At 42.7% G+C, this 26174-nt stretch overlaps 1 protein-coding gene across 3 annotated transcripts in view; it reads right to left on the reverse strand.

The window, feature by feature from the left end:
* LOC126190944 (multiple C2 and transmembrane domain-containing protein) overlaps positions 1 to 26174 on the reverse strand; it is an 876357-nt gene that overhangs the window by 41740 nt on the left and 808443 nt on the right. For all 3 annotated transcript variants that reach the window (XM_049931586.1, XM_049931588.1, XM_049931587.1), the window contains 3 exons: positions 23004 to 23217; positions 19590 to 19735; positions 16728 to 16857 (listed from right to left, as the gene is read on the reverse strand). In XM_049931586.1, the coding sequence (XP_049787543.1) occupies positions 16728 to 16857; positions 19590 to 19735; positions 23004 to 23217 (490 nt within the window). The remainder of the gene's footprint in view (positions 1 to 16727; positions 16858 to 19589; positions 19736 to 23003; positions 23218 to 26174) is intronic.

Genomic DNA, 26174 nt, shown 5'->3' on the forward strand with positions numbered 1-26174 from the left:
CCGGTTCCCCGCCTGCAAGGTATAGAGCCGGCGGCCATTTCGGCACAGGACCACCGCCGGTATCCAACGTGGATTGTGAACAAACCCACGGGCCCAGACCGACATACCCAGTGGAAAGCCAGGTACTCCGTGTTGCGAAGACTGGCAAGGACCAGGCCGGAGGAGGTGCAGCAGAGTCCTAGGTTGGCGCCCATGGAGGAGCTCTGCGGGGCTGCGTTCTCCCATTGGTGTGGTCCGGTATGCATCAGGAAAAACGTCAATGCTTCCTCCGCAGGAAATTCGTGCACATACTTTTTCATCTGCATCTTAAATGTGCGCAGCATGCACTCGGCTTCCCCATTCAATTGTGGATGGAAGAGGGGAGAGCAAACGTGCCGAATACCGAAGCGCCTACAAAAATCCTGCAAGGTCTGCGAAATAAACTGCGGTCCATTGTCCGAGACCAGGGTGATTGGCAGACCTTCCACAGAAAAGATTTTGGCTAGTGCCTGGATTGCAACTTCTGAAGTGGTTGAGGAACAGCGAACCACACATGGGAATCAAGAATAAGCATCAGTGACAATGAGCCAAAAGCCATTGAGAAACGGGCCCGCAAAATCGATGTGAACACGTTCCCATGCTTGGGTTGCCGGCGGCCATGAAGAGAACGCTGCCCTGGGAGATGCCTGTTGGCTAGCACACTGGAAACAGGCGGCCACCAAGTGCTCAATTTCTCTGTCAATACCTGGCCAGTACACATGTCTGCGAGCCAAGGTTTTAGTACGGGAAACACCCCAGTGCCCTGCATGTAATAACGTGAGGACCTCGCTTCGTAAACTTGCAGGAACAACCACGCGAGGAGCTGTATCATTGGTAGCCAGAAGGAGAACTCCTTCCAAGACCAAGAGGTGGTCTCTTAGAATAAAATAATTATGAAGAGGGTCCGAAGCCCGGCATGGAGGGCGGGATGACCACCCCTGCTGAATGAGGTGAATTAATTGCCGGAGAACCAGGTCAGCTGCCATTTCCCTGGCGACTCGAGAACTAGTTATCGGGAAGCCATCAACCACTTGGCGGGATGCCACATCCAAATGAAAACACATAATCCCCTCTCAATCGAACGTAGGATCCAGGCCCACCGGAAGATGGGAAAGAGCGTCGGCGTTGGCATGCTGTCTGGTAGGGCGAAAATGAATGTCATAATGGTACTTAGAGAGGAACAAGGCCCAGCGCTGTAGTCTGTGGGCCGCCCTATCCGGAATCTGAGAGGCGGGGCCAAATAACAATATTAACGGCTTATGGTCAGTGATTAACTGAAACTTCGTGCCATACAAGAAAGGGTGAAACTTGGTAACAGCATAGACAATGGCCAAAGCCTCTTTTTCCACCTGGGAGTAATGGGCTTGTGTAGGACTAAGAGTTTTAGACGCAAACACCAGTGGTTGCTCGGAACCGTCTGCGTTGTGATGGGCCAGGACCGCCCCCACCCCATACTGTGAAGCATCTGTAGCCAGGACCAACGGCTTATGGGGGTCAAAAGTAGCCAAACAAGGTGCTGACGTGAGGAGGCCCTTCAACGAGGTGAACGCTCGCTCGCATGCAGGCGACCAATCAAAAGGAACAGCCTTGCGCAGAAGGCAGTACAGGGGGTGGGCTACGGTGGAAGCCCTGGGAATGAACCGGTGGTAATAGGCTATCTTGCCTAAAAAAGCTTGTAACTCTTTCAGTGAAGCGGGCCGAGGAAGGTCGACGGTACCTTGGACCAAACTTCCTAGTGGCTGGATGCCGTGCCGAGAGATGGTGTAGCCCACATACTCAATGAACGGTTGGAAGAAGTTTGACTTATGCAGGTTGCAACGCAAGCCCACAGACCTGAATTTGAGAAAGAGGGTGCGTAGGTTGTGCAAGTGTTCCTTCGTGCTGCGGCCTGTGACAATTATGTCATCCAGGTAATTAATACAATGAGGGATTGTCGACGTGACGTGCTCAAGATAACGCTGGAATATCGCCGGGGCACTGGATATTCCAAAGGCCAACCGCTGGTATTGGTAAAGGCCAAACGGGGTGTTGACGACCGCCAGCCATTTGGAGTCCTCATCAAGTGGTATCTGATGATAAGATCGATTTTCGAAAAATATTGGCCTCCCACCATGGCAGAGAACAATTCATCAGCACGAGGCAAAGGATAGGTGTCCACCACCAATTGGGAATTAATGGTGGCCTTGAAATCGCCACAAAGACGTAATTTTCCTGAGGGTTTCCTTACAATAACGAGGGGCGAAGCCCACTCACTAGAAGAAATGGGAAGAACGGCCCCTAGGGCTGTCAGCCGGTCTAGCTCTTCCTTTACCTGAGGGCGGAGAGCCAAGGGGATCTGCCTCGCATGTAGAAAACGCAGGCGAGCCGACGCCTTCAACATTAAGTGAGCTTCAAAATCTGAAACATGCCCCAGGCCCCCCTCGAAGATATCTGGAAAGTCAGAGATCAAAGATTCCAATGAGTGATAGGGAACATCTTTGGAGACCACCTGTATGGTGTCAGCGATAGAAAAACCGAAAAATTGAAAGGCATCCAGGCCAAAAAGGTTAGCGGAGCTCACATCACTGACAACAATAAAAGTAATAGGCCGAGTAACTGGTTTTTAAGTCACGTCGGTAGTGAATTGACCCAGTAGGGGAATGAACTGTTTACCATAACCACGTAGACGCCGGTAAACTGGCGCCAATGGGGGCGATCCAAGGTCGGAATAAGTTTGTGCATTCAACAATGAAACTGCCGCGCCCGTATCTACTTGCAGTTGTAACCGGCGGGACCGAACCGACACCTCGATAAAGAGTTTGCGTGCCGATGCGTCAGGAGCCTGCCCCAATGAAACTTCCTGAATGTCAACGTCCATGTCCTCTGTACCTGCTTCCTTCGATTCTTTTGAGGCTGAGCAGCAAACTTTAGCAATGTGACCTTTTTTATTACATTTGCGACAAACGGCCCAACGCTGGGAGCACTCTGACCGATCGTGATGTATATAGCACGACGCACAGGATGGCAACAGGGGCCGGCGGCCGGAATTCTGTTTACGCGCCGTGCGGGAGCGGCCGTAATGGCCGGATAGTACCGCTCGCGCGTCGGCCGCCCAGGACACAGTGGACGCGGACGCGCCGCCCTGAACCGCCGCGACGTCGCACCACGCTTCCAGCTGTTGACCTGCGGCGTGAGAGACTTCATACGATTGAGCAATGGTCAGGACTTCCTCAAGGGAAGGGTCTTCTAACTGCAGGGCCCATTGCCGGACCTCCCTATCAGGGGCAGAACGAACAATGACGTTGCGTACCATAACGTGGGCATACGACTCTCGTGACTGCTCCGTGACAAAATGACACTTGCAACTAAGACCGTGCAGGGTAGCGGCCCACGCCCGGTAAGACTGATGGGGCTGTTTCTTGCATTGATAGAACTCGACCCTAGCCACCACAACATGCGTGTGGCGGCGATAATATGAAGACAGCAATGAACACAATGCGTCAAAAGTCAAGGATGAGGGTTCCTGCAACGGCGCTAGCTGCCGCAAAACTTGATACAGCGAGGGAGATATCCAAGACAAGAAGAGAGCACGACATACCTCCACATCGGCAACATGAAACGCCTGGAAATGCTGCCGAAGGTGATGTTCATATGCGTCCCAATCCTCCACCATCGCGTCATACGGGGGAAAGGGAGGAGGGAACGGCACTGGAGCAGACTGCGTGGAGAGCAACGCCGGAAGCACTTGTTTCATGGTGGCCATGAGCTCTGTCTGCTGCTCAACCAAAACCTGCACTAAATCCTCCATGCTGTGGAGAAGCTGCGAAACTGGAACAACGAAGCAACACGCGAAAGGACGATCCCATCCTCGTCGCCAATTGTGTAGTAACACTGTTCACGTTTACGTAGCACTTCACTTAGCATAGACCGGGACTGAGTCCTAGGCCGGCCCGATGTTAACTGACTGGGCACGGCCCGTGCTGCCTGAGTTGTTGTTGTTGTTACACCGGCAGAGGTTGCGTCCGAATTCTCGCGTACCTTCTGGTGGACGGGACTCTACTTGCGGCAACTACCGTCCGTGACGCGCCGTGCCGATGTGCGCCTCCCGTGATCTGTCTGAAGGCTACTGCAAGCTTCCTGCCTGCAGGTAATGTTTTATCAATTATCAGTGACACCAAGGCCATTACCAGGGTACAATGTGCACTTCTTGTGGGAAATCTGGACCTAGGGGCAAAGTATGTCAATCAGCTCTGAAGGTGTCAGTGGACTACTCCAGCATGGAGCCCTTGGACATGGAGCAGACAATACGGATGAACTGTGCCCAGACACATCATATATTCCATCAGGTACCCATACTTTATAGGAAGTCTCTCATTAATTGTCAAAATCAATAAAGTGCCAATCTCCTTGCAGATAGATACGAGGTCTGCTGTGACTGTTACCAATTGAGAATCATATTACAGTGTCATCTATCCTCCCCTCCAGCCCTTTGATACCCCAATGTGAAGTTATAGCAACAACAATATAAAAATTAATGGACAATTCATTGCCCAAGCACAGTATTCGTCACACAACAACACGGTGATGATTTTAGTGGTGGATGCCCCGAGAGCTGTCAGTTGCTTAGACATGGACCTTTTTAATGCACTTGGATTAGAAATTCATGACTCCACCCCTCAATCAACTCCTTAGGTACAAACTTGTACCTAAAAGAATTTTTTTTCAAAATTCATCTCCATATTTTCACAACACTCTTTGGGTGTTACATACTTTGAAGCCCTTGGGGCCCTTTTTCCATCAACAGTGTCAAAGTTTCTTAAGGCTGAAAACCTTCTGTTTTGCACTCTGGGATAAGTTTCAGGGGGAATTACAGTGTGTACAAGATGAGGACACCCTCATTCCAGTCCTGAACTGCCAGTGGGCCATGCCCAATGTCACTGTTGAAAAATCAAATGGCACCTTACACATTTGTGGAGATTTCAAGATAACCATCGATGCCCAGTCAATTGCTGATGTGTACCTGATACCTTAGGTAGAGGACATCATGGTCCCTCTGGGGGTCAGAAAAGTGTTAGCAAACATTGACCTGAGGGATGCACACTTCCAATTGCCATTGGATGAAGAATTCTGACATAGCCTAGTCACCAGCATTCTCTTCGGATTGTTCCAGAACAACAGACTTCCCTTTGGTACAGCCAGCACCCCTGCCATATTTCAGCAATATCATGAGCATTTCACTTGTGATGTAATGGGGTCAGCAAATTATTTAGATGACAACTAGGATGCTCTGTTCACAGTCATCCAAAAAGACACTGTAAAATGCAAAAATGGCAAGTGCTGTTTCTTTGTTAGTCAAGCTGAAATTCTCACACACATTTTCAGTTTATCCAGTGACCCCCCCCCCCCCCCCCCTCCTACCCCATGCCTCAGTTCATAGATACAGTACAAAAACTTCCAGTTCCTAGCAATGCTAGCTAGTTAAAATCAGCATTGGGACAATTGAATTACTACTGTAAGTTTATTCCCCATGCTTCGGCCATTGCTGAACCGCTACACCAACAACTGAAGAAAAGCAACCAGTGGCAATGGGCTCAGGTCTCATGTGTGTAAAAGCTTTCAGAGACTTAAAATTGGTCCTTCCCCACACCTCAGGCCTAACGGCATATGATTCTGCCACACTGTTAGCAGATGTGTCAGATTACGGAGTGGGGACAGTTCTGCACCATGTGACTGGTGGGGTGGAACACTCAATCACTTTTGATTTCAAAACCTTCACCACTGCTCAGCAAAATTAGAGCCAGATTGAGAAAGAAGCCTTAGCCATTATTTTTGGCCTCAAAAAATGCCATGATTATGTTTATGGTAGGTATCATTCACTGACCACAAACCTTTGTCCTCTGTTCAAGCCTTCAGCCAACATACCCACAAAAACTGCATGCTGCCTTTAGTGGTGGCCCCTGTGCCTGTCAAGCCATAATTAAGATACTCACTTCACTCTATAACACAACATGCAAATGCAGGTCTCTTTTCCCGCAGATCTTGGTTCAGGGTCCAGTGTTCAACAAGGATCACAAAGTGAGAGTTCACCTGAATATCACTGCAGAACAAGGTGTGGCCAATCTCCACTGGATGCAAAACCTGTTGCATGGCACACTACAAAGGACCCAACCCTTAGCAAGATCCTCGACCTGGTATGCCACGGTTGGCACCAGACTGCAAACAGATCTGTGAACTGGAGGTCGAGGCCTACTGGCACCATTGTAACAAGCTCTCAAAACTGAAAGACATGTTGCTGCTGCAAGTGGTCATCCCTGCACTTCTCCAGCAGCACATTTTTGTCACTTTTGCCACTTCTCCAGCAGCACATTTTTGTCACTTTTGCATATCAGGCAATGGGGCATGGTGCTCACTAGTCGTCTGGTCTGCCACCATGTCTATTGGTGTGGCATGGGTACTGCTATTACTCAAATGGTATTACCTTGCACCACCTTCCAAAGCTAGCAGGCCACCCCTCCACATAGTTTTCTTCCTTGATCAGACTCTTCCAGTCTATGGTCCAGGCTTCATTTGGATTTTTTGGGACTGTTCTTAGGCCACACTTGGTTCATTGAGGTAGACAAGGGCAGTGGGTTCCAATATGTTTCTCATATGTCTGTCACATAAACTAGCCAAACTATTCAAACCTTATCTTTCATTTTTTTCACTGAAGGACTTCCTGACACTATCGTCACAGACAATGGTCTCCGATTTGCATCTGTGGAATTATTCACTTTCTGCAACAAAAATGACATTGTCCTAGTTCACAGAGCACAGTTATCGCCCGCCTCAGAAGGCCTAGCAGAACATTTTGTCTGCACTTTGAAAACCCAAATGTTTAACTTCCTGTGGATGAGGCTCTCACTCTTTTTCTGGCAACATACAGATCAACTCCACAGTATGGCTTGTCTCTGCCAACAAACTTCATGGCGATCCCAGCTTTTATATTTCACCCCCATAGTTCACAGCCCTACTACTCAGCTATCTAGCTGCCACCATTTTTCACTTAAAGACGAAGTGTGGCCACTTGTCTTTATTAATGGATGCCAACACTGGTTTCCGGTAGTATTTTTCAAATTAGGGCTGAGATGAGACTTCAGGATGGCACACAGTACCATAAACATGTCAACCAATTATAATCTCACTGTGGACCACCTCCTGACACCAAGAAATCAACAATACCTTTTGTTCCAGAGACACAGCCATCACCGTCTCCATTCTGGATACCACCAGGTCATCTCAGCTACTGCTGATGGTTGGCTCACTGGAGGGCTTTCAGCATCTCCACACACCACATCAGGACCAACACCAACAGATGTGGACATCACCCCCAAACTGCCTCGGCCTCCAGAATGGAACTTGTCTCCTCCAGAGACATCAAGACAAGCTTCATCATCTCCTCCCCTCTTGGGGGAGGGGGGGGGGGGGTTGGACGCTGTACTGGGGCTTAATGCCTGCAATGTCAGCAGCTAACCTTGCATGAGTGCTTTGCAGATGCCTAACACACAAGGACAATTTTGCAGAAAAGATGGCCATACTCTGACCATCCACCAGGAGGCAACCCAATCGCCGCTACAGGTCATGGGACACACAGACCTGTTCTCTTCCATAAGACACATGATCAAAAATAGGCCTGGATGTATCCTGGTTCTGAGTGGTGCAATATTACATATTAATATCACCCCGCGGGTGTCAAAGTTGGCAATGGAATTGCAAGTTTGCGTTAGATGCCAACAGTTGCTGGGCAGGATTCAGAGGACCCAAAGGAACATGCCTGCTGCGTAATGCTTCCAGTAGTTCTGTACTGTGAACACCATCTGCCACCATGATACAGGACCACCAGCAGCAGCCATATGACCCACTCACACTTGGAGCCTCTTCCCTACATGACGTAACAAAGACACCGCCTAGTCATGCCTCTAATACCATCGTTCATTTTTTAGTTCAGAGAGCCAGTTCTTGTTGCCACTGTATTGGTTGAACTTATGAGGGCAGTTCAATAAGTAATGCAACACATTTTTTTCTCAGCCAATTTTGGTTGAAAAAACCGGAAATTTCTTGTGGAATATTTTCAAACATTCCTGCTTCATCTCGTATAGTTTCATTGACTTCCAACAGGTGGCAGTGCTGTACGGAGCTGTTAAAATGGCGTCTGTAACGGATGTGCATTGCAAACAACGGGCAGTGATCGAGTTTCTTTTGGTGGAAAACCAGGGCATCTCAGATATTCATAGGTGCTTGCAGAATGTCTACGGTGATCTGGCAGTGGACAAAAGCACGGTGAGTCGTTGGGCAAAGCGTGTGTCATCATCGCCGCAAGGTCAAGCAAGACTGTCTGATCTCCCGCGTGCGGGCCGGCCGTGCACAGCTGTGACTCCTGCAATGGCGGAGCGTGCGAACACACTCATTCGAGATGATCGACAGATCACCATCAAACAACTCAGTGCTCAACTTGACATCTCTGTTGGTAGTGCTGTCACAATTGTTCACCAGTTGGGATATTCAAAGGTTTGTTCCCGCTGGGTCCCTCGTTGTCTAACCGAACACCATAAAGAGCAAAGGAGAACCATCTGTGCGGAATTGCTTGCTCGTCATGTGGCTGAGGGGACAATTTCTTGTCAAAGATTGTTACAGGTGATGAAACATGGATTCACCACTTCGAACCTGAAACAAAACGGCAATCAATGGAGTGGCGCCAAACCCACTCCCCTACAAAGAAAAAGTTTAAAGCCATACCCTCAGCCAGTAAAGTCATGGTTACAGTCTTCTGGGACGCTGAAGGGGTTATTCTGTTTGATGTCCTTCCCCATGGTCAACCAATCAACTCTGAAGTGTATCGTGCTACTCTTCAGAAATTGAAGAAATGACTTCAGCGTGTTCGTAGGCACAAAAATCTGAACGAACTTCTCCTTCTTCATGACAACGCAAGACCTCACACAAGTCTTCGCACCCGAGAGGAGCTCACAAAACTTCAGTGGACTGTTCTTCCTCATGCACCCTACAGCCCCGATCACGCACCGTCAGATTTCCATATGTTTGGCCCAATGAAGGACGCAATCCATGGGAGGCACTACGCGAATGATGAAGAAGTTATTGATGCAGTACGATGTTGGCTCTGACATCGACCAGTGGAACGGTACCGTGCAGGCATACAGGCCCTCATTTCAAGGTGGCGTAAGGCCGTAGCATTGAATGGAGATTACGTTGAAAAATAGTGTTGTGTAGCTAAAAGATTGGGGAATAACCTGGTGTATTTCAATGCTGAATAAAACAACGCCTGTTTCAGAAAAAAAGTGTGTTGCATTACTTATTGAACTGCTCTCGTATTTACTGCACGTCCATTTGTAAAGAGTCTTCATACGCTTGAAGAAAGCTACCACTTAAGCAAAGCCTCTGTTTACTGTATTTGCTTGTTTGCTGATCATTTCTGCTCCTGCCCAGCTTTCCCTATGATGGCAGTTGCTACACCACCCTGTAGCCCATCTTTCTTTATCCTCATGTACAAAGAAGTACACAACATATCTGGTGATGAATGGTAAGTGCTGCATGTGGCAGTCTTGTCACTTCATCCTGTTCTGTTGTCTTTTTTGTTGGTTTTTACTGTTATTGATTGTCTTCTGCACCATCAGTATTTGCCTTGCTTGTGCTCCTTATGTTCTAGGTTCTGAGGCTGCTCCTATTGCATCCCACTTTGGCTTTCTCTGTGTTTATTTGTCTTGTTGTTTTGTGTGTTGCTTCGTTAATATGGCTACTCAGCCACCATAGCTTACTGCACTGCCTGCAGTTCATCTAACTCAGTATATTCAGTTTCAGAGTCAAAAAATTGTGAAACTGATTGAAGTGATGAATTGCTTCATAGTGGTGCAAATGGCTTGACACAAGACACCAGAACCAAAGGCAGTTCCACCGCCTGCATACGTGCCTCCATTTCATGAGTTTGACAACGCAAAGGAAGTCTGGACAGAGTGCCTTGCACATTGCAGCACATCACACCAAGGTAGTGATAAACATTCTTATTTCTTGGCCATGGCAGGATTGACTATTTACAGAGTATGCCTCAAAGTTTTTGCCTCATCCCACCCTGAACTAGTACCATATGAGGACTTATTATAGCCACTTGCACAGTATTATGAGGGCAGGGTACAAGAGGGAGCTGCCCATTACAAGTTCTGTATGTTGCATAAGCAACAAGGTCAGAAATACCGTCAGTAGGTGACTGAATTACAAGGCCTTACTGGATGGTGTAGATTCCAGTGTGACTGTGGCAAATATTACAAAGATGCAATGATTTGAGACACCATCATACATAATGTAGACAACTCTCAAATTCGGGAACAGATTCTTAAATACCCAGACCCTTCCTTGCAGCAGTTTCTGCAAATTCTGTACTATCAGAATTCCTGTGAAAGTGCAGTGCTCAGTTTTGAGGTAGTCCCTGTTAGTTTTGTAGACAGCAGTGACAAACAGGCCTCACACCTTTCTTGCAAACAGCAGACTGACGTCACAGCAGCAGTACTCAAATAAACACCTGTCGCATCTGGCACAAGGTGTGAAGACATACCATGCTAATCTTTCCCCTCACGTGGTTACAGAAGCATTAGGCAACCTCACAAACAGTACATAGTGCGTTTTCAAACCCTCACAGTGTCATCAGTGCAAAACAGCAATGTAATAGCTATTCAGGAAAGGCTTACAACTCACCTGCAGTGCTGTATGATGACAACAAAGTTTTTGTGTCTCTTACTATTGCCGGACAATCAATTTGTTTGCAGCTGGACACTGGAGCTTCAGTGAATTTGCTTAACTGTAGCTTTTATGAATTGTTTGGCTAACCTAAGTTGTGCACATCACACCATACACTGATGGCATATAAGGGCCAAGTACATTCCTGTCTTAGGCACTTGTATGCTTCCTTCAACTTTCCAAAATTTACAGTGCTTTCCTCCTGAGACAGTGCTAATATTTTTGGTCTAGATGCTTTTGATTTGTTTGGATTGAGCACTCAGGGCAATGTACTTTCTGTTTCTTCCTTTGATCCTTGGAACAGTGTTGCTAAGTTATGAGCAGAATTTCAGGATTACTTTTCTGGGAGTTTAGGCAAAGCTAATAATTTTGTTGCACATGTCACAATGAAGGACAACACACAACCATGTTTTGTTAGAATTCATCCTGTAACTCAGGCTCTTCAAGAACAGGTGACCTAGGAACTTACTGCCTTGAAGACTGTGGGATCATAGGGGCCCTTACTGACAGTGAGGGGCCCTCTTGTTCTACTAAAGAAGCCATCCAGCAGACTCCAGTTGGGTGCTAATTTTAAGAAAACTGTGGCTCTTCAGTCAGTCACTGACAGGTATCCCTTGCCCTATCCAGAAGACCTGACAGATAAATTGGAGGTCGGTTGTTACTTTTCTGAAACTGATTTGCATGACATTGACTTGCAATCCCACTGGATGAGCAGTTGCAACAAGTCTTTGTCATTAACACTCACCTGAGTCTCTTCACTCAGCATGTTTGAGCACTTCCTGGAGCAGCTGACTGCAAAAGTTCCTGTTTGCTCAAATTATTTAGATGACATTGTCATCTTAGGTCATACTCCTGAAGAAAACATTAGCAATCTTTGCACTCTGTGTCAAGTCTTGTCTGCAGCTAGTTTCAAATGTAACAGAGACAAATGCATGTTTTTCAGAGAGAATTTGAGTCTTAGGATACATCATTAATATCCAGGGTGTTCACCCGCTGCTATGACATTTTCTTGCTATCCATGATCTTCTGCCCCCATGCTATATGCAGGAATTGCAGTTTGTGTTAGGGAAGCTCAGATATTACAGCCAATTTATTCCTAACATCACTCAAATCATGGCATCCTTGCATCGCTTGTGCATAAAAAATCTTCCCTTAGTTTGGTCACAAGAGTGTCATATTGCTTTCCAGAAGCTGAAAGATGCTTTGCTCACTGATCACTGCCTTGTTCATTTTGATCCAGCCAAACCTGTGGTCTTGGCTGTGGATGCTTCCCCTTATGACATCGGTGCAGTTTTGTTGCATAAATTTGGTACTGTTGGCTGGATGATTCCCTTTGCTTTGAAGTTGTCTAACAAAGCTCAATGTAATTTTTCACATACTGAAAAGTGGACTCTCGCCACTGTCTATGGTGTTACTAAGTTTCACCAGTACCTTTATGGCAGAAATTTTTTCTTGGTGACTGGCCATAAACCTCTACTATCTTTGTTAAGCCCTAACTGGTCAACCTCAACTCAGACAGCACAGAATCTGCAATAGCGGGCTCTTCATTTGAAATATTACCACTGTGAAATTGTATGTAGGCTCACTTCTCAGAATGCCAATGCAGATGCTCTTTCTTGCCTCCCTGTTGGACCAGATTCAACATTTGATGGTCTTATGCTTCTTATTACTACACTGATGCATAAGACACAGATACTTTGCATAGCTTTCCACTTAACCACCAAAAAATTGCCTGGGCCACAGCCACGGATCCTGATTTGTAGATTCTGTTGCACGGTGTTTCCACTGGTTGGTTGCATTCAGTCAGACAGATTCGTAGCTATGTGGTTCACCAACATTTTGGCCACTGGCATGCCCTTGCCGTTCACCAAGGTAACATTTTGCTTTGAAATGACAATGTCTAGTCACATGTTGTGGTTCCCCAGGCTCTCCAGCCTAGTGTACATTTTTTGCTGCACCAAGGCATCATTCACACTAAGTGGTTAGGTGACGTTGCACTTAGCACAGTCTGGATGCACAAATTGAACTGTGATTTCTCAATGCCAAGCCTGTGCTGATCATCAGTCAGCCCCACCTCAGCATTTCCTTGAATGGCCCAAACCTCAAGTACCTTGGCAATGGCTGCACTTGGATTCAATTGGTCCTTACTGGAATACACATCAGATCATCATCATTGATGCTTTCAGCAAATTTCCCTTAACTATGGCTGGTTCCACAATCCAGGCTTTTTGTCAGTCTTCTGCCTTGAGGGACTGCTTGAAGTGACTGTGACTGACTGACTGACAATGGACTTCAATTTCTTGCCATTAAGTTTGAACAGTTTTTCAGTTCCTCCGATATCAAACCCATCAAGAGTACACCATTCCATCCACAATCCGACAGTGAAGCTGAATGCACCATACAAACATTTAAGCAAAAGATGGACAAACTTCATGCCTCCTACATGTGGGATCAAGCTCTGTTGCTATTCTTGCCTTCCTATCCCTCCCAGCCACATGATGGACCTGCACCGGTTGAGTTGTTACATAGAAACAACCCAGTGGACAGTGCCCACTCCACCCAGACAGACAAAGTATCGGACTAACAATTCGGTCTTTTACAGATTGTGTGGCAAATGGAAGCACTGGGAGGACAGCACCATTGTATATTTTCTTTGACATTCTATGTTTCTACTGCAGCGATCAAGAGCATCACTGAAACACCACTTGAATCAAATTTGTCCCTGTGAACTACATGATCCTGCCACAGGCTTTGTGCTTTCAGATCCCATGTCTTCCTGGATCCAACAGCCCTCACTGCATCTGGCTCTTGCAGTTCCCATGCCATCAGCACCAGTCCCAGAGCCAATGAAACTTGACACCCTTTCATGGTCATCGCCATTTCAACAGCCATTGTCATCTAGGGTTGGGCCCCTCTTCCTGGCAATCTGTTCCAAGTGGCACCTTTGGTCCCTCTGCAGTAATTGAGATGGCACCATCTTCATTTTCTGCTTTACCTCTGGATGTGGGTGTGTGCCCTTCGCCTGGGTGCAGATGGGAGTTTGGCACCAGCCTCAGTTTTGGCTGCTGTCTCCTCATTACCATCTGAATCCCAACCACCACCATAATTGTTCACTCATCTACACTACACGATAATGGTGAGGAGGTTTGGGAGGGGGGAGAAGAAGTGGTATCATATATTGATACCACCCCACAGGCCTGTTGTGCGGGATCTAACAGACCCAGTGGGGCACACCTGTTGAGCCGTGCCTCCAGTGGCTCAATACCATGAGTATCCTCTGCCACTGTGATATAGGAGCCCCAGGAGAAGCCACATCACCCATTTACACTTGGAGCCTCTTCTCTACATGACACATCAAAGACGCTGCCCAATCATGGCTCCAACGCCATTGTTCGTGTTTTAGTTCAGAGAGCATAATCCTTGTTGCTACTTACTGCATGTTCATTTGTAAAGGGTCTTCGTACGTGAAGAAAGCTACCAGTTAAGCAAAGCTTGATTGTTCAATAATCATTTCTGCTCCTCTCCAGCTTTCCCTACAATGACAGTTGTCCCACCACTCTGTAGTCCACCTCCCTTTACCATTGTGTGAGTCCTACACAGCAAGTGGTATTTAGGGCAGAACTCAGGTCAGCCTCAACCAGTTCACTACGAGTGATTTTTCCTTGACCAGGCACCGGATCTGCAAGGGTTCTATCAGTCAGGATACTCACTTCAGAGCTGCCTCCATGACTTTGCTGCCATTCCCTTCTGACTTAGCAACCCCTGGAGCTGCCAACTATGGACTTAAAAGTGTTCATGACCTCTCTGAAGAAGATGGGGTCATAGTTGACTTGTAGACTTATAAATTTATTCCTGTTTTAGTTTCAAACAGCTACAAGCTGGCCTTAGAAAATTTTGATTAAACTATCAAGCAACCTTATTAACAGAGATGGTGGATTTTGTTTAAATGCTGCTTGGAATCTGGCTCTGTCTCTCATCAAAAACCAGAGGGACAGAATTAGTGCTACCTCACCTGTTGATTAATAGTAACTATCGATATTTCTGATGTTGGTTATCTTTGTTTGTGTTGACACTTGTTCTGTGTGTGGTGTCTTCCTTGTTTCTCCTCTGTGAACCGAGGTGTTAAATTTGCTAGCACATTTCTTCTTCCTTGCATTTGTGCCTTGAGAATGGCAGGGTGTGCTCCTGTCGAAATATCGACGGTGTTTGACGACATCACCCGGCAGCAAACCCGTAAGTTATTTGATTAAACTTCTTCATTCAGTTTATAATTTAACACTGAGCAGCCTATGGGACTTTTTATTAAGTGTGTGTTTAATGAACATGAGACAGTGATAATCTAACCAGCCTTCAGATGCCCAAAATATTATGTTCAAAAAGAGACTCATTTTATGTTTGGTTTCAGTCCATGTCAGAGTAGACATGCTATTAGTCTTTGATAATCAAACTTGTTCAAACATTGGTACTTGGATAGTTTTTGTGCCACCATTGCCAGACATATCAAGGTCGTATACTGATGGACTGCAAGTAGTGTTGTTGCAACATGCATGGATGCATTCAGTACTGTCTAAGGACCCGCATGTTGTCAGGTCCACTGTGAGGTGGTCTGCATGCAGTTTATTAGTTACTAACTCACACTTGCTGCCAAAGACAATGCCTAGCAGCAGGCATTGGCACCTATAAATTAGAAGCTGCTGGACATGGATTCCAATTCACAATTTGTTCAAGACACTTCTTACAACACTTTGAAGTTTATTGTTATCACTCTGTTACACCCTGTTTTACTGACAACAGTAATAAGTAAAATTATGTTGGGCAGAAAATTTTATAGCACTGTAATTCTTAATTTTCATCTCCTCTGCGTGAAATGTCGGAGATTCGCCGAAACATTGCTTTCACTTGTCACTTTGATGCCTTTGACATACCTAGTATTTTTTGATGATTTGTTAATTAGGACTACTATTGAAACTCAAGAAACTAACAGTCCTTGCTTCCAGTGTAATCAGAATAACTGGCACTCATGGCAAACTTTGACTTTGCTCAACACCCTCCTCCCCATTTCTGCTGACCATTCCTCATTTCTTTGTTTAATTATCACCTGAGCCCTCCTTCCATCCATACTTGTCACTACACTATATTCCCACAGAATGAAAAACATGGTAAAATTCAGTTTTTAAAAATTATCATAAACAACATACAATCTCTATGAGGTTAAAACAGAACATTCCTTTTCTGGTGCATAGCAACTGTCTTTTGTTTACCATACAACAATATTCCTACCTAGTACAGGTACAAAAATCTCTTTTTTTTTAACATGACGCATCAACAAGAAAGTGTTAGTCTTATTCCTCATATCTGAAACGCTCCGCAAATCCTGCCCCTTCTCCTCCCCCCCCCCCCAACCTCCCCCCCCCCCAAAAAAAAAGTAGAGTGGAAAAAAGAAAAATATCTGCTGGCTGCACTCCTGCAATAGGGAATGGCTGAATTATATTTGTTTTGACAAGCGAAAATAAAAGTTATACAAAAATGTAACCAGTTCCATATGTATGGATGAATAAAAAAAAAAAATACCTTCTGTGCTTTCAATGTTCCAAATCACTCAGTCATTCCTGATGATTTCCTTTCATGGATCTCAGACACTTTTCCAATTTACTGGCCTGCTATTCTTCCCCAATTTCACCTTGGACTTTTCTTCTCCTTCTCCTTCCCTCACCTCCTTCTAACCCCCACCCCTCTTCCTTTTACTAGTCATCACTTCTTTTTTACCTATCAGAGATCAGTGCTCCCAAAGAAACAGTACCCATGGTGCATGCCCACACAACCACAGACTGGTTTCGCTACTGATCCTCAGACACAAAATTTGAGACCTCAGATTTGTTTATAGTGTTACATTAAGTCTTAAAAATTAAGAAAAATAATTTATGAAAACATCACAAAAAAGGTATACTCACTATATATGACTTGAAGAAGATCAGCAGCAGTGCTACTGGAATCATATATGGCTCAAAATAGTAACACAGAAATATGAAAATCACAAATGATATAATACTTCTTGGTGTTGATTCCCACTCAAAACAGCTCCTGAAAGAGGAAAAAATGCTAAGTATATCAACCATCATATATGACTTTTGTTGAGAAGTAGTTAATCTTATGCATGGATAACAATAGAGTGGTGATTTTTTTTCTATGGTAAATCCCTTGAGATCTCAGCATTTAAGAAATTAGCTGGGTATCAAAATGTGTTTGTGGAATGTACATGTAAAGTTAACACTGAAATTTGGACATCCTCATATCAGCTGAATACTTTTTCATAAAATGCAGAAAACATTATTGTTATGAACTGCTAGTTGACTGAAATGTCATTTTCTTATGGCAGTCAAACTAATGTAACATAACAAAATTACACAGAGTGCACCTAAATCACATCATAATGAAACTGATTGCTGTAAACAGTATACACTCATATGTAGGAAAGAAAGAGCATGCAAATCATCTTAACTACAGGCTGAAGTATTATGAGATGCCTGTGCATATCCAGTCATAGTAGGCATAAATGACTCTACGACACATTTATCATCTGTTCACAAATGTGGGTGAGTGGTCATTTTTACACGATTATTGCTTCACTTTGAGGTGAATATTAAGATATAATGATATAAGGTTGGTCGTGATCAAAAACAATATTCAGAAGGTTATCACATTAATTTCTATTTGAGACAAAATGAAACTGAAAAGTTAGATACATTTTTCATGTAGTAACTATAACATAAACATTAAAGTGCACTAACAAAACATTTAGGTAATTTGTTTAGAAATATTTTTAAGGAAGAATTTTTGGGAAGAAAGGCAATTAAGTGACACAGCAGAAATCTCAGAGGATCCAGTGAAGGCAAAAAAGTCAGATTTATCAAGACAGTTTACAAGCTCTGGATAAGACTGCAAAAAGAATAGTTATTTATTCAGAGAGGCTGATGCAATTCACATGTTTGAGAACAACTGCAATAAGAGGGAAGACAATTAAAACATCAATAGTACTTGTCTATTGCTGCATCTAAAATATCAACCTGCAGCAGCAACCTCATTCTGGTGAGTTTTGAAGTTCTTTATCCATTTACAGCACTGGTCTATGAAACCAGCAAAGAATAAGGGTATACCCAAATTGGTAAACATTACCTGGGAGCAACAATTCATAAACCATTATACTTAAAAGAAAGGAAGTAGTAGTTGCTTCTTCTCTTTTTTTTCACTTGTCTTCACCATTCTATAGAACTATTTATTTTGAATATAATAAAAAGAAACATTCCACGTGGGAAAAATATATCTAAAAAACAAAGATGCTGTGACTTACCAAATGAGAAAGTGCTGGTAGATACACACAATAAAAAACACACAAACACACACAAATTTCAAGCTTTCGCATCCAAAGGTTGCTTCATCAGGAAAGAGGGAAGGAGAGGGAAAGATGAAAGGATGTGGGTTTTAATGGAGAGGGTAAGGAGTCATTCCAATTCCAGGAGCAGAAAGACTTACCTTAAAGGGGGAAAAAGGACAGATATACACTCTCGCACACACACACATATCCATCCGCACATATACAGACACAGGCAGACATATGTAAAGGTCTTTCTCATTTGGTAAGTCATAGTATCTTTGTTTTTCATATGAATTATTTATTTTAATTGTTAAAGAAAGGTTGTACTATAATCCTCCATTTCACTGAATTGTACAGTATTGTATTCTCTAATTAATGAGTGTTATTCATTAATCCATCTTGAGATAATTTCTATTGTATAGCTGTAGTTAGATCGTATTCAATTTCAAGTTAGGAGCCCCAAGTGAAATAGTTGAGGGAGATCAAATTCTTAGTCAGTCCATCAGAGAATGTTCGAATAGCTCATTTTGTAGATCATTGTCCTCTGAGAGTGAAAGCTTGTGTTTTAGTCTTGGTTCAGAGTAGAGAAGCAAAGTATTAATACTTCATGTAGATAAAAGTCAGTAAAAACAATCTGATTAAGTTTTATTTCAGAAAGGTTTGCATAAGACATTTTCTGATCTACTATTTCTTATGGGAGCACCAGGCTAAGAGCATTATGATGGAACATGTCTTGATATGGTGAGAGAACAATCTTTGGTAAACTGAAGCCATGAGTAACATTTTGAGAGTCTAATTTAGTAGTGTAATGATAGAATGTTACCTGTAAAGGTAAAAGATTTTGGTATGGCTGCTGGTCTGTCATACTGTTGGGTAGGTAAACACTATTAAGTTTTATTTTAAAAATTACACTATTCCTGAATAAAATGCTACTGACTTAAACTGCAATCTGTTATTCTATATACATTTTTATGAACTTAATTCTCTTTAGTTTTAATTTTATTTGTGGAACTTATTACTGCCATTTGGTTCAACAATATCTTGAGGAGCAGAAAAGAGGTTTAAACAGAATGTGCTTATAAGGGTAACCTTCAACAAGAATATTTCTTATTTAACATGAATGGGTTGCAGGTGGTAAGGAAAGGTGTGAATTTAGAAATTATAATTTATAAATATCCTCGAAATTCAAGAAAAAAGTTGTCAACTGAAATTCCCTAGTAACCACTAAACATTAAAAATTATACTGTTTTTGAGGTAGAGGAGTAATTGTGAAAATAGCTTGCTTTAATATCACAATATGTGCCTTTGTGAGGAGTGAGACTCAAGGATATTTGGTCCCAGATTTACACTTCATGTGTTTGCTTGTATACAAAAATAAACACATGACTATGACTACTGGAACATCGTACTTGCAAATACAAATAATACAATAAATACTCACTGAACATATTTTGTTATGTCTATGATGTTCATAATGATTGCCTTTAGCCTCATTACATTCCTGACAAACACTTGGCGTTTGAATTTTACTTCTCCTTGCATGTATTTTTCTTCTTTTGGATTTAATGTTCTCACACTTGCACGAATCTGTAATATGATAAAAATGGTTGAACACCACATTAAAGCTATAAGGAATAATGGATAAGATAAGAAATAAAGAGGTTCTTCATGGAATTAGCAAGGGAAGGAACATGTGAAAAATAACTGATCAGAAGAAGGGGGAGGATGATAGGTCTTGTGTTACAACATTAGGGAATAACTCCCATTGTCCTAGAGGGAGCCATCTAGGAATTTTATTGACACTGGGAAAATATAAAGGATGTTGTACACAGATAGTGATCTATGTCAATTTTGAGAAATCAAAACTGCAATAGAAAAATCATACATACATGCTACATTTTATAGAGTTTAGTGTGATATTCCAAAATTAATAGTTCACAAACAGATACAAAAAGAACAAACTAGAATGGGATAAATATGATTAAGAAGGACAGATTAATAATCATGATGTTTCCAAAGTCAATCAAAGTTAGTCTTCCCTGAAATTTCAGTCAACATTTCATTTTGAGAAAGTGGGAGAGTAATAGGATATAAACTGGAACTGAATCATTTCCTGCACATCTCACCCTGTAAAAGAAGTAAAATGAAAGCTACAGAAACCATCAGATTAGTTAAGTCTGCTTTATTGAACTGTTGTGAATACCACCTTGTATAAAATACATACTTTGATTCTCTTCTAGTATACTTAATGTTTTTATTTTTCCATATAAAGAAAGAATAAAGCATTGTAATACAACAGAATGATTTTTATTTCTGTTCTTTTGTTAACTGTATGTGTTTGATAAAGTGGCTTGTCAGTATTCTCCAGGGCAGCAGGTAATATTTTAAAATGGTATGTGAAATTTTCCTTCTGCCATAAAAATATGGAATTGCAAGACACTCTCTCAGTCTGTGAGTTTATTTCTTTTTGTAAATAAATGCATTAAAACAATAAACTTACACCAAGCAGCAAAACATTTTCAGGCATTAGTTGCTGTTCATCCCAAATATGTCAAATATGTCACTAATGGGATGTAGGATCTTTTTTTGTTGCTATTCCAGCACTGAATATTTCAAGAAGGGTTTCCACTGTGACACATTAAAGGTGTAATTTGTTCCCACTCTTCTGAGGCATGTGAATAATTGTTGTTGAGAAGCTACTGGGCCAGTTGATCTGTTGAATAACTAATTCTCAAGGTCATCCTGAGGTGCTTGATGGCACTGAGGGCAAAATGTATGTTAGGTAATTCTAGCAAATGGATACATTTTTTCCAGTCATTAAGAAATTGTTTTGGCATGGTAGACAACAGCATTGTTATACTAATGCAGAAACTACTTTCAAATGATTGACATAGTATGGGAAGCCTACTAGTATCTATCTTTCCATAAACACCTGGGCTTATTTTACCATTAATTAAACTCAGTTATACAACAGGTTTCTTCTTACAGTCACAGTTGTTATGTAATAGTGGTGGTTGTTGGTTTGTCACATTATGAGGCATGTTTAAATCTTTTTCAGCTTATTTACTTTGTAAATTGTCAACTTCATCACTATATCAACTGTCTCAACATTAAGATATGCATTTTAATGTTGAAGCAGACCTGTACCATGATAGATCAGAAGATGGCTCATCAGTTACAGCTTTCCAGCAATTGTTGGATCTCTATATAAACATCATGTCTGCTCTTATTAATGGTGTGAACTGAGGCTAGGGAACACATTCCCATGCTACAGCATTGTCTCAAAATAATTACTCTGTCATCACGAAACAAACAGATACATTCCATTCATCTCACTATTATGAAGTGCACATATGCTCAGTGGCATGTGTCAAATTATGTACTATGACATATCACTCAAGTAATCTTTCTTCCACTACTCAAGATATCAAATAGGTGGTTTGAACCACTAACAGATGTTCATTTCTTATTGTGACAGGTACCTACTGGATTGCAGCACAACCATTAAAAGTAATATCTGTTACTTCTCAGGGCTTGACAAGGATATCTGAACACAAGCCTATAACTTATTATATTAGATCAACCAGAGGAATGCTGGGGTTTAATGGTTTCTCTGACATTTCCACTTCACAACAGCATCATTAGCAAAGGAAAGAAATACGATAATGTTTTTTAGTTTCAATAACCACAAAGAAACCCCCAGATGGTTAACATGATGTTACACAGCATGGCTGTCCTGAGACTTTTGTGTGTAGAGAGTACACTGGTGAACAGGAAAAACTAGGAAAATGCTAAGTAACCCTATTAAGTGAGTGGATGCTTTTCATGTCTAATCTAACTTCAATGAGAGAGAGGCTAATAATGTTCAAATGTTTTGTCTCGGACTGAATGTCACTGAATTTCAATACGCCATTCATACTTGTTTGGAGAATAGTCTGATAAGGATTAATTTAGTTTATAAGATGTAAGTCCTTGGAGGCTTGAACCACATATTAAGGTTTCATTCCATTTCATTCTCGTATGGAGTGCCCCTGTGCACACTGTACATAGTCTAATCTTGTCTTCACAGTCATTACATATGCAATATGTAGGGATCTGTAGTATGTTCCTAAACTTCCCTTAATACTGGTTCTTGAAACTTTGTAAGCAAACTTTATAGGACAGTTGATTTCCATCTGGAAGAATGCAGAGTATAGACTGAAGAACGTGCTGTGTCAGCAATAACTTGGTGACATGGAAAGCAAAGCTAGTGCTGCCAACTCTACAAAAAATGCACTCACTAACTGTAATAAGAATATAAATTTTTGACTTGCCTCACTGCATATTTCTGCTTTCTTCAGACCTGTCTGCTGCTCCCCCCCCCCCCCCCTCACCTGCCCCCCAAATCAATCTTTCATGCATTCTCCTTCCCCCAATTCCCCCCCCCCCCCCCCCCCTGCCCCCAGGGAGGGGGATGGAGGCCCATCGCCCATGTTGTGAACCACTGCATTAATGTAACTAATACCTTGAATTACACCAAAAAGAAATAATGAAAAACAAGACAAAGGTAAACTATTGTTATTGTTATTGTAACTATCACTGTTATCATTCTATCTGCTATTTGTTATTGTTAAATTCCACACAACATACACAGTTAGGTTAGAAAACATTTAATTAATGTTTAAGAATGCTTACTTTGATTTATGAGATCTTATGAATCCAAAATTGCTCGGTAAATAAGTAAACAAAAGTTCTGCGTGTTCTTCCATAGCAATTCAAGGATGTAAATAAGCAATACAGAAAGAAAATCTGCCTTTATATTAGTTTCACCATTATATTAATACATGCTACAAAAATAAAAGATGATTTTACTTACAGGGTTCCAGATCACAGTCATTTCCAATAATATTTGTGGACAGTTTCCTTTAGCTCGTCCATGTAGTTTCTTGTCTTTTAGGGCATACCACTTTTTCTCCCCATTTCTTATCCTTAGGAGTGGGATTGCCACTTTTCCTAGGAACTCAACTTTATGATCCCTGTCTTCATCATATACAGTTACTTCCAGCACAGAGTTGATATCTTTCACATTGCTGAAAACAGAAGTTTCACATACGATGAAGCCAAAATGTGAAAGTCAAATGCACAGCTTGTAGGCTAAATACCAGAAAACTGGAATAGTTTTGGATTGGCCACAATATACCTTAATAATTCTAATAATAATAATAATAAAATAAAAATAATTTCTGGATTTTAAAGGCGGATTTTTCTTTCTTGGTTTATGATGGTGAAGATCCTCGACAGAGACAGCAGGGAGAAATTAGAAATAAAAAATCATACATTGTAAATGAGTTTCAAGCCCCAAACTACAAACATAAACTGAAGGAGATTAAAGAAAGAAAAATAAATGCCATGAATTATACCTGGGAAGGGCTGTTAGGCATCAATACATTATCTAGAAGAAACAAATATTAAATGTGTAAATAAATTTAAAGCCAGCTACTATCTGCTTTGGAGAAGGAAAACCAAGGAGGTAGCTATTACACAATACATCATACTTAGCAATCTCTGTCTCTCTCTCTCTCTCTCTCTCTCTCTCTCTCTCTCTCTCTCTCTCTCTCTCTTTCTTAGTCAGATCCACTCCCGCCCCCCTTTTGGCACCAAACTCTTTCTGCTGCAATATCATTTATAACTACTGAAATCTGAAATCTATTTTAAGGAGCAAAGAGAAATATATATTTTTATAAAGAAAAGGTCTTGCTTTTATATTGCTTGTTTTATGGTGGTATGAAGTTATATATGGTAATCCCAGAGCTACATATAAGTAACAATGTATAATTAAGGAGAGAGAGAGAGAGAGAGAGAGAGAGAGAGAGAGAGAGAGAGAGAGAGAACATGTGATGTAGCAATAGATCAGTACTTCATATCAGAATCAGCACTACAAAGTGCCTCATCAAACAGGTAGCCAAGAGGGGTCTTCACCAGTAACATACAGTATCTTCCAGAGTGAATTTTCACTCTGCAACAGAGTATGCACTGATATGAAACTTCCTAGCAGATTAAAACTGTATGCTGGACTGATACTCAAACTTAGTACTTTTTTCTTTTGTGGGCAAGTGCTCTACTGAGTGAGCAACCCAATCATGGCTCACAACCTGTTCTCACAGGTTTACTTCCATAAGTACTTCATCTCCTACCTTCCAAACTTCCACAAATGTTAGTGTTGTAAGTTTGTGGGAGAACTCCTGAGAAGTTTGGAAGGTAGGACACGAGGTGCTGGCAGAAGTGAATTGTGAGGGTGGGTTGTGATTTGTGCTTCGGTAGCTCAGTCGTTAGAGCACTTGCTGATGAAAGGCAAAAGTCCTGAGTTTGAGTGTCAATCTGGCGCACAGTTTTAGGCTGCCAGGAAGTTTCACTCAATATCTTGTTATAGGATGCTGTGGGATATACTTGTGGGGGCCACCATACCTGCCTCACCTCCTGGCACACAGAGTATTCCCCAGTGCATTCAAGGTCTAGAAGTGGGAAGTGGCTCTCCTACAAGAACTTTGCTCTCATTGTGTCTCCCGTCTTCATTTACGTTAGCTTCTTCAGTTTCTCATGATATTCTTCCTTCCCATTTCCTACTTATAGTCTGCAGTATCATGTTTACCCTGTCTTTCAGTTCTGTCTCCTTACATTGTGTTTATTTTTCCGCAAACTTCATATGTAACTAATTACTGCTTTCTTATTTACACTGTTTCCTAATCTTTTCATCTCTCTTATATTATTCTCTAATTTGTGTAAACCTTTATTTGTCTTCAGAATCTATTTTCTTGTTATCCTCTTTTGAACTGAGCTTGTGTCTTTGATCTGTGGACAACCAACAGCTGAAATTTATCATAAATAGTGGTTTGGAATTTTAATCTTTGCCATAGTATAATTGTATTGTGAGGAAGGAAGTTGCCACTCACCATATAGCGGAGATGCCAAGTCACAGATAGGCACAACAAAAAGCTTTTCACACTTAAAGCTTTCGTCCAATGGCCTTTGTCAACAATAGACACACACATGCACACACACATACTCAAGCAAGCACAACTCACTCTCATGACTTCAGTCTCAAGCAAATGAAACCACACTACAAGCAGCCACTCCCAGCCCACGGGAGTGGCGACTGGGTGGGAGGTAAGGAGGAGGCTGGGGCGGGGAAGGAGAGGGATAGTATGGTGGGGGTGGAGGACACTGAAGTGCTGCAGGTTGGGTAGTGGGCAGGGGATAGGTGGGAGGGGGGGGGGGGGAGTAGAAGAAAGAGGGAGAAATAGAGAGAAATAAATAATAAAATAAAACAAATGAAGAAAAGGATTAGGTGTTGAGGTGGAATGATGGCTGTGTAGTGCTGCAATGGGAGCATGGGAGCAGGGAAGGGGCTGAGTGGGTGAGGACAGCGACTAACAAACGTTGAGGCCAGGATGGTTACGGGAACGTAGGATGTATTGCAGGGAAAGTTCCCACCTGCACAATTCAGAAAAGCTGGTGTTGGTGGGAAGGATCCATATGGCACAGGCTGTGAAGGAGTCATTGAAATGAAGGATATCAAGTTTGGCAGCATTTTCAGCAACAGGGTGGTCCAATTGTTTCTTGGCCACAGTTTGTTGGTGGCCATTCATGCAGACAGACAGCTTGTTGGTTGTCATGCTTACATAGAATGCAGCACAGTGGCTGCAGCTTAGCTTATAGACCACGTGACTGGTTTCACAGGTTACCCTGATATCGGACTGGAGTAGGTGGTGGTGGGAGGATGTATGAGACAGGTCTTGCAACTAGGTCTATGACAGGGGTATGAGCCATGAGGTAATGGATTGGGAGCAGGGATAGTGTAAGGATGGACGAGTATATTGTGTAGGTCTGGTGGACAGCGGAATACCACTGTGGGATGGGTGGGAAGGATAGTGGGAAGGACATTTCTCATTTCAGGGCATGACGAGAGGTAATCTAATTCAGCTGCTCCAGTCCTGGGTGGTACTGAGTTATGAGGGGAATGCCCCTCTGAGACCAGACGGTGGGGTTT

The sequence above is a fragment of the Schistocerca cancellata genome, chromosome 6, assembly GCF_023864275.1.
Source record: "Schistocerca cancellata isolate TAMUIC-IGC-003103 chromosome 6, iqSchCanc2.1, whole genome shotgun sequence".
NCBI lineage: Eukaryota > Metazoa > Arthropoda > Insecta > Orthoptera > Acrididae > Schistocerca > Schistocerca cancellata.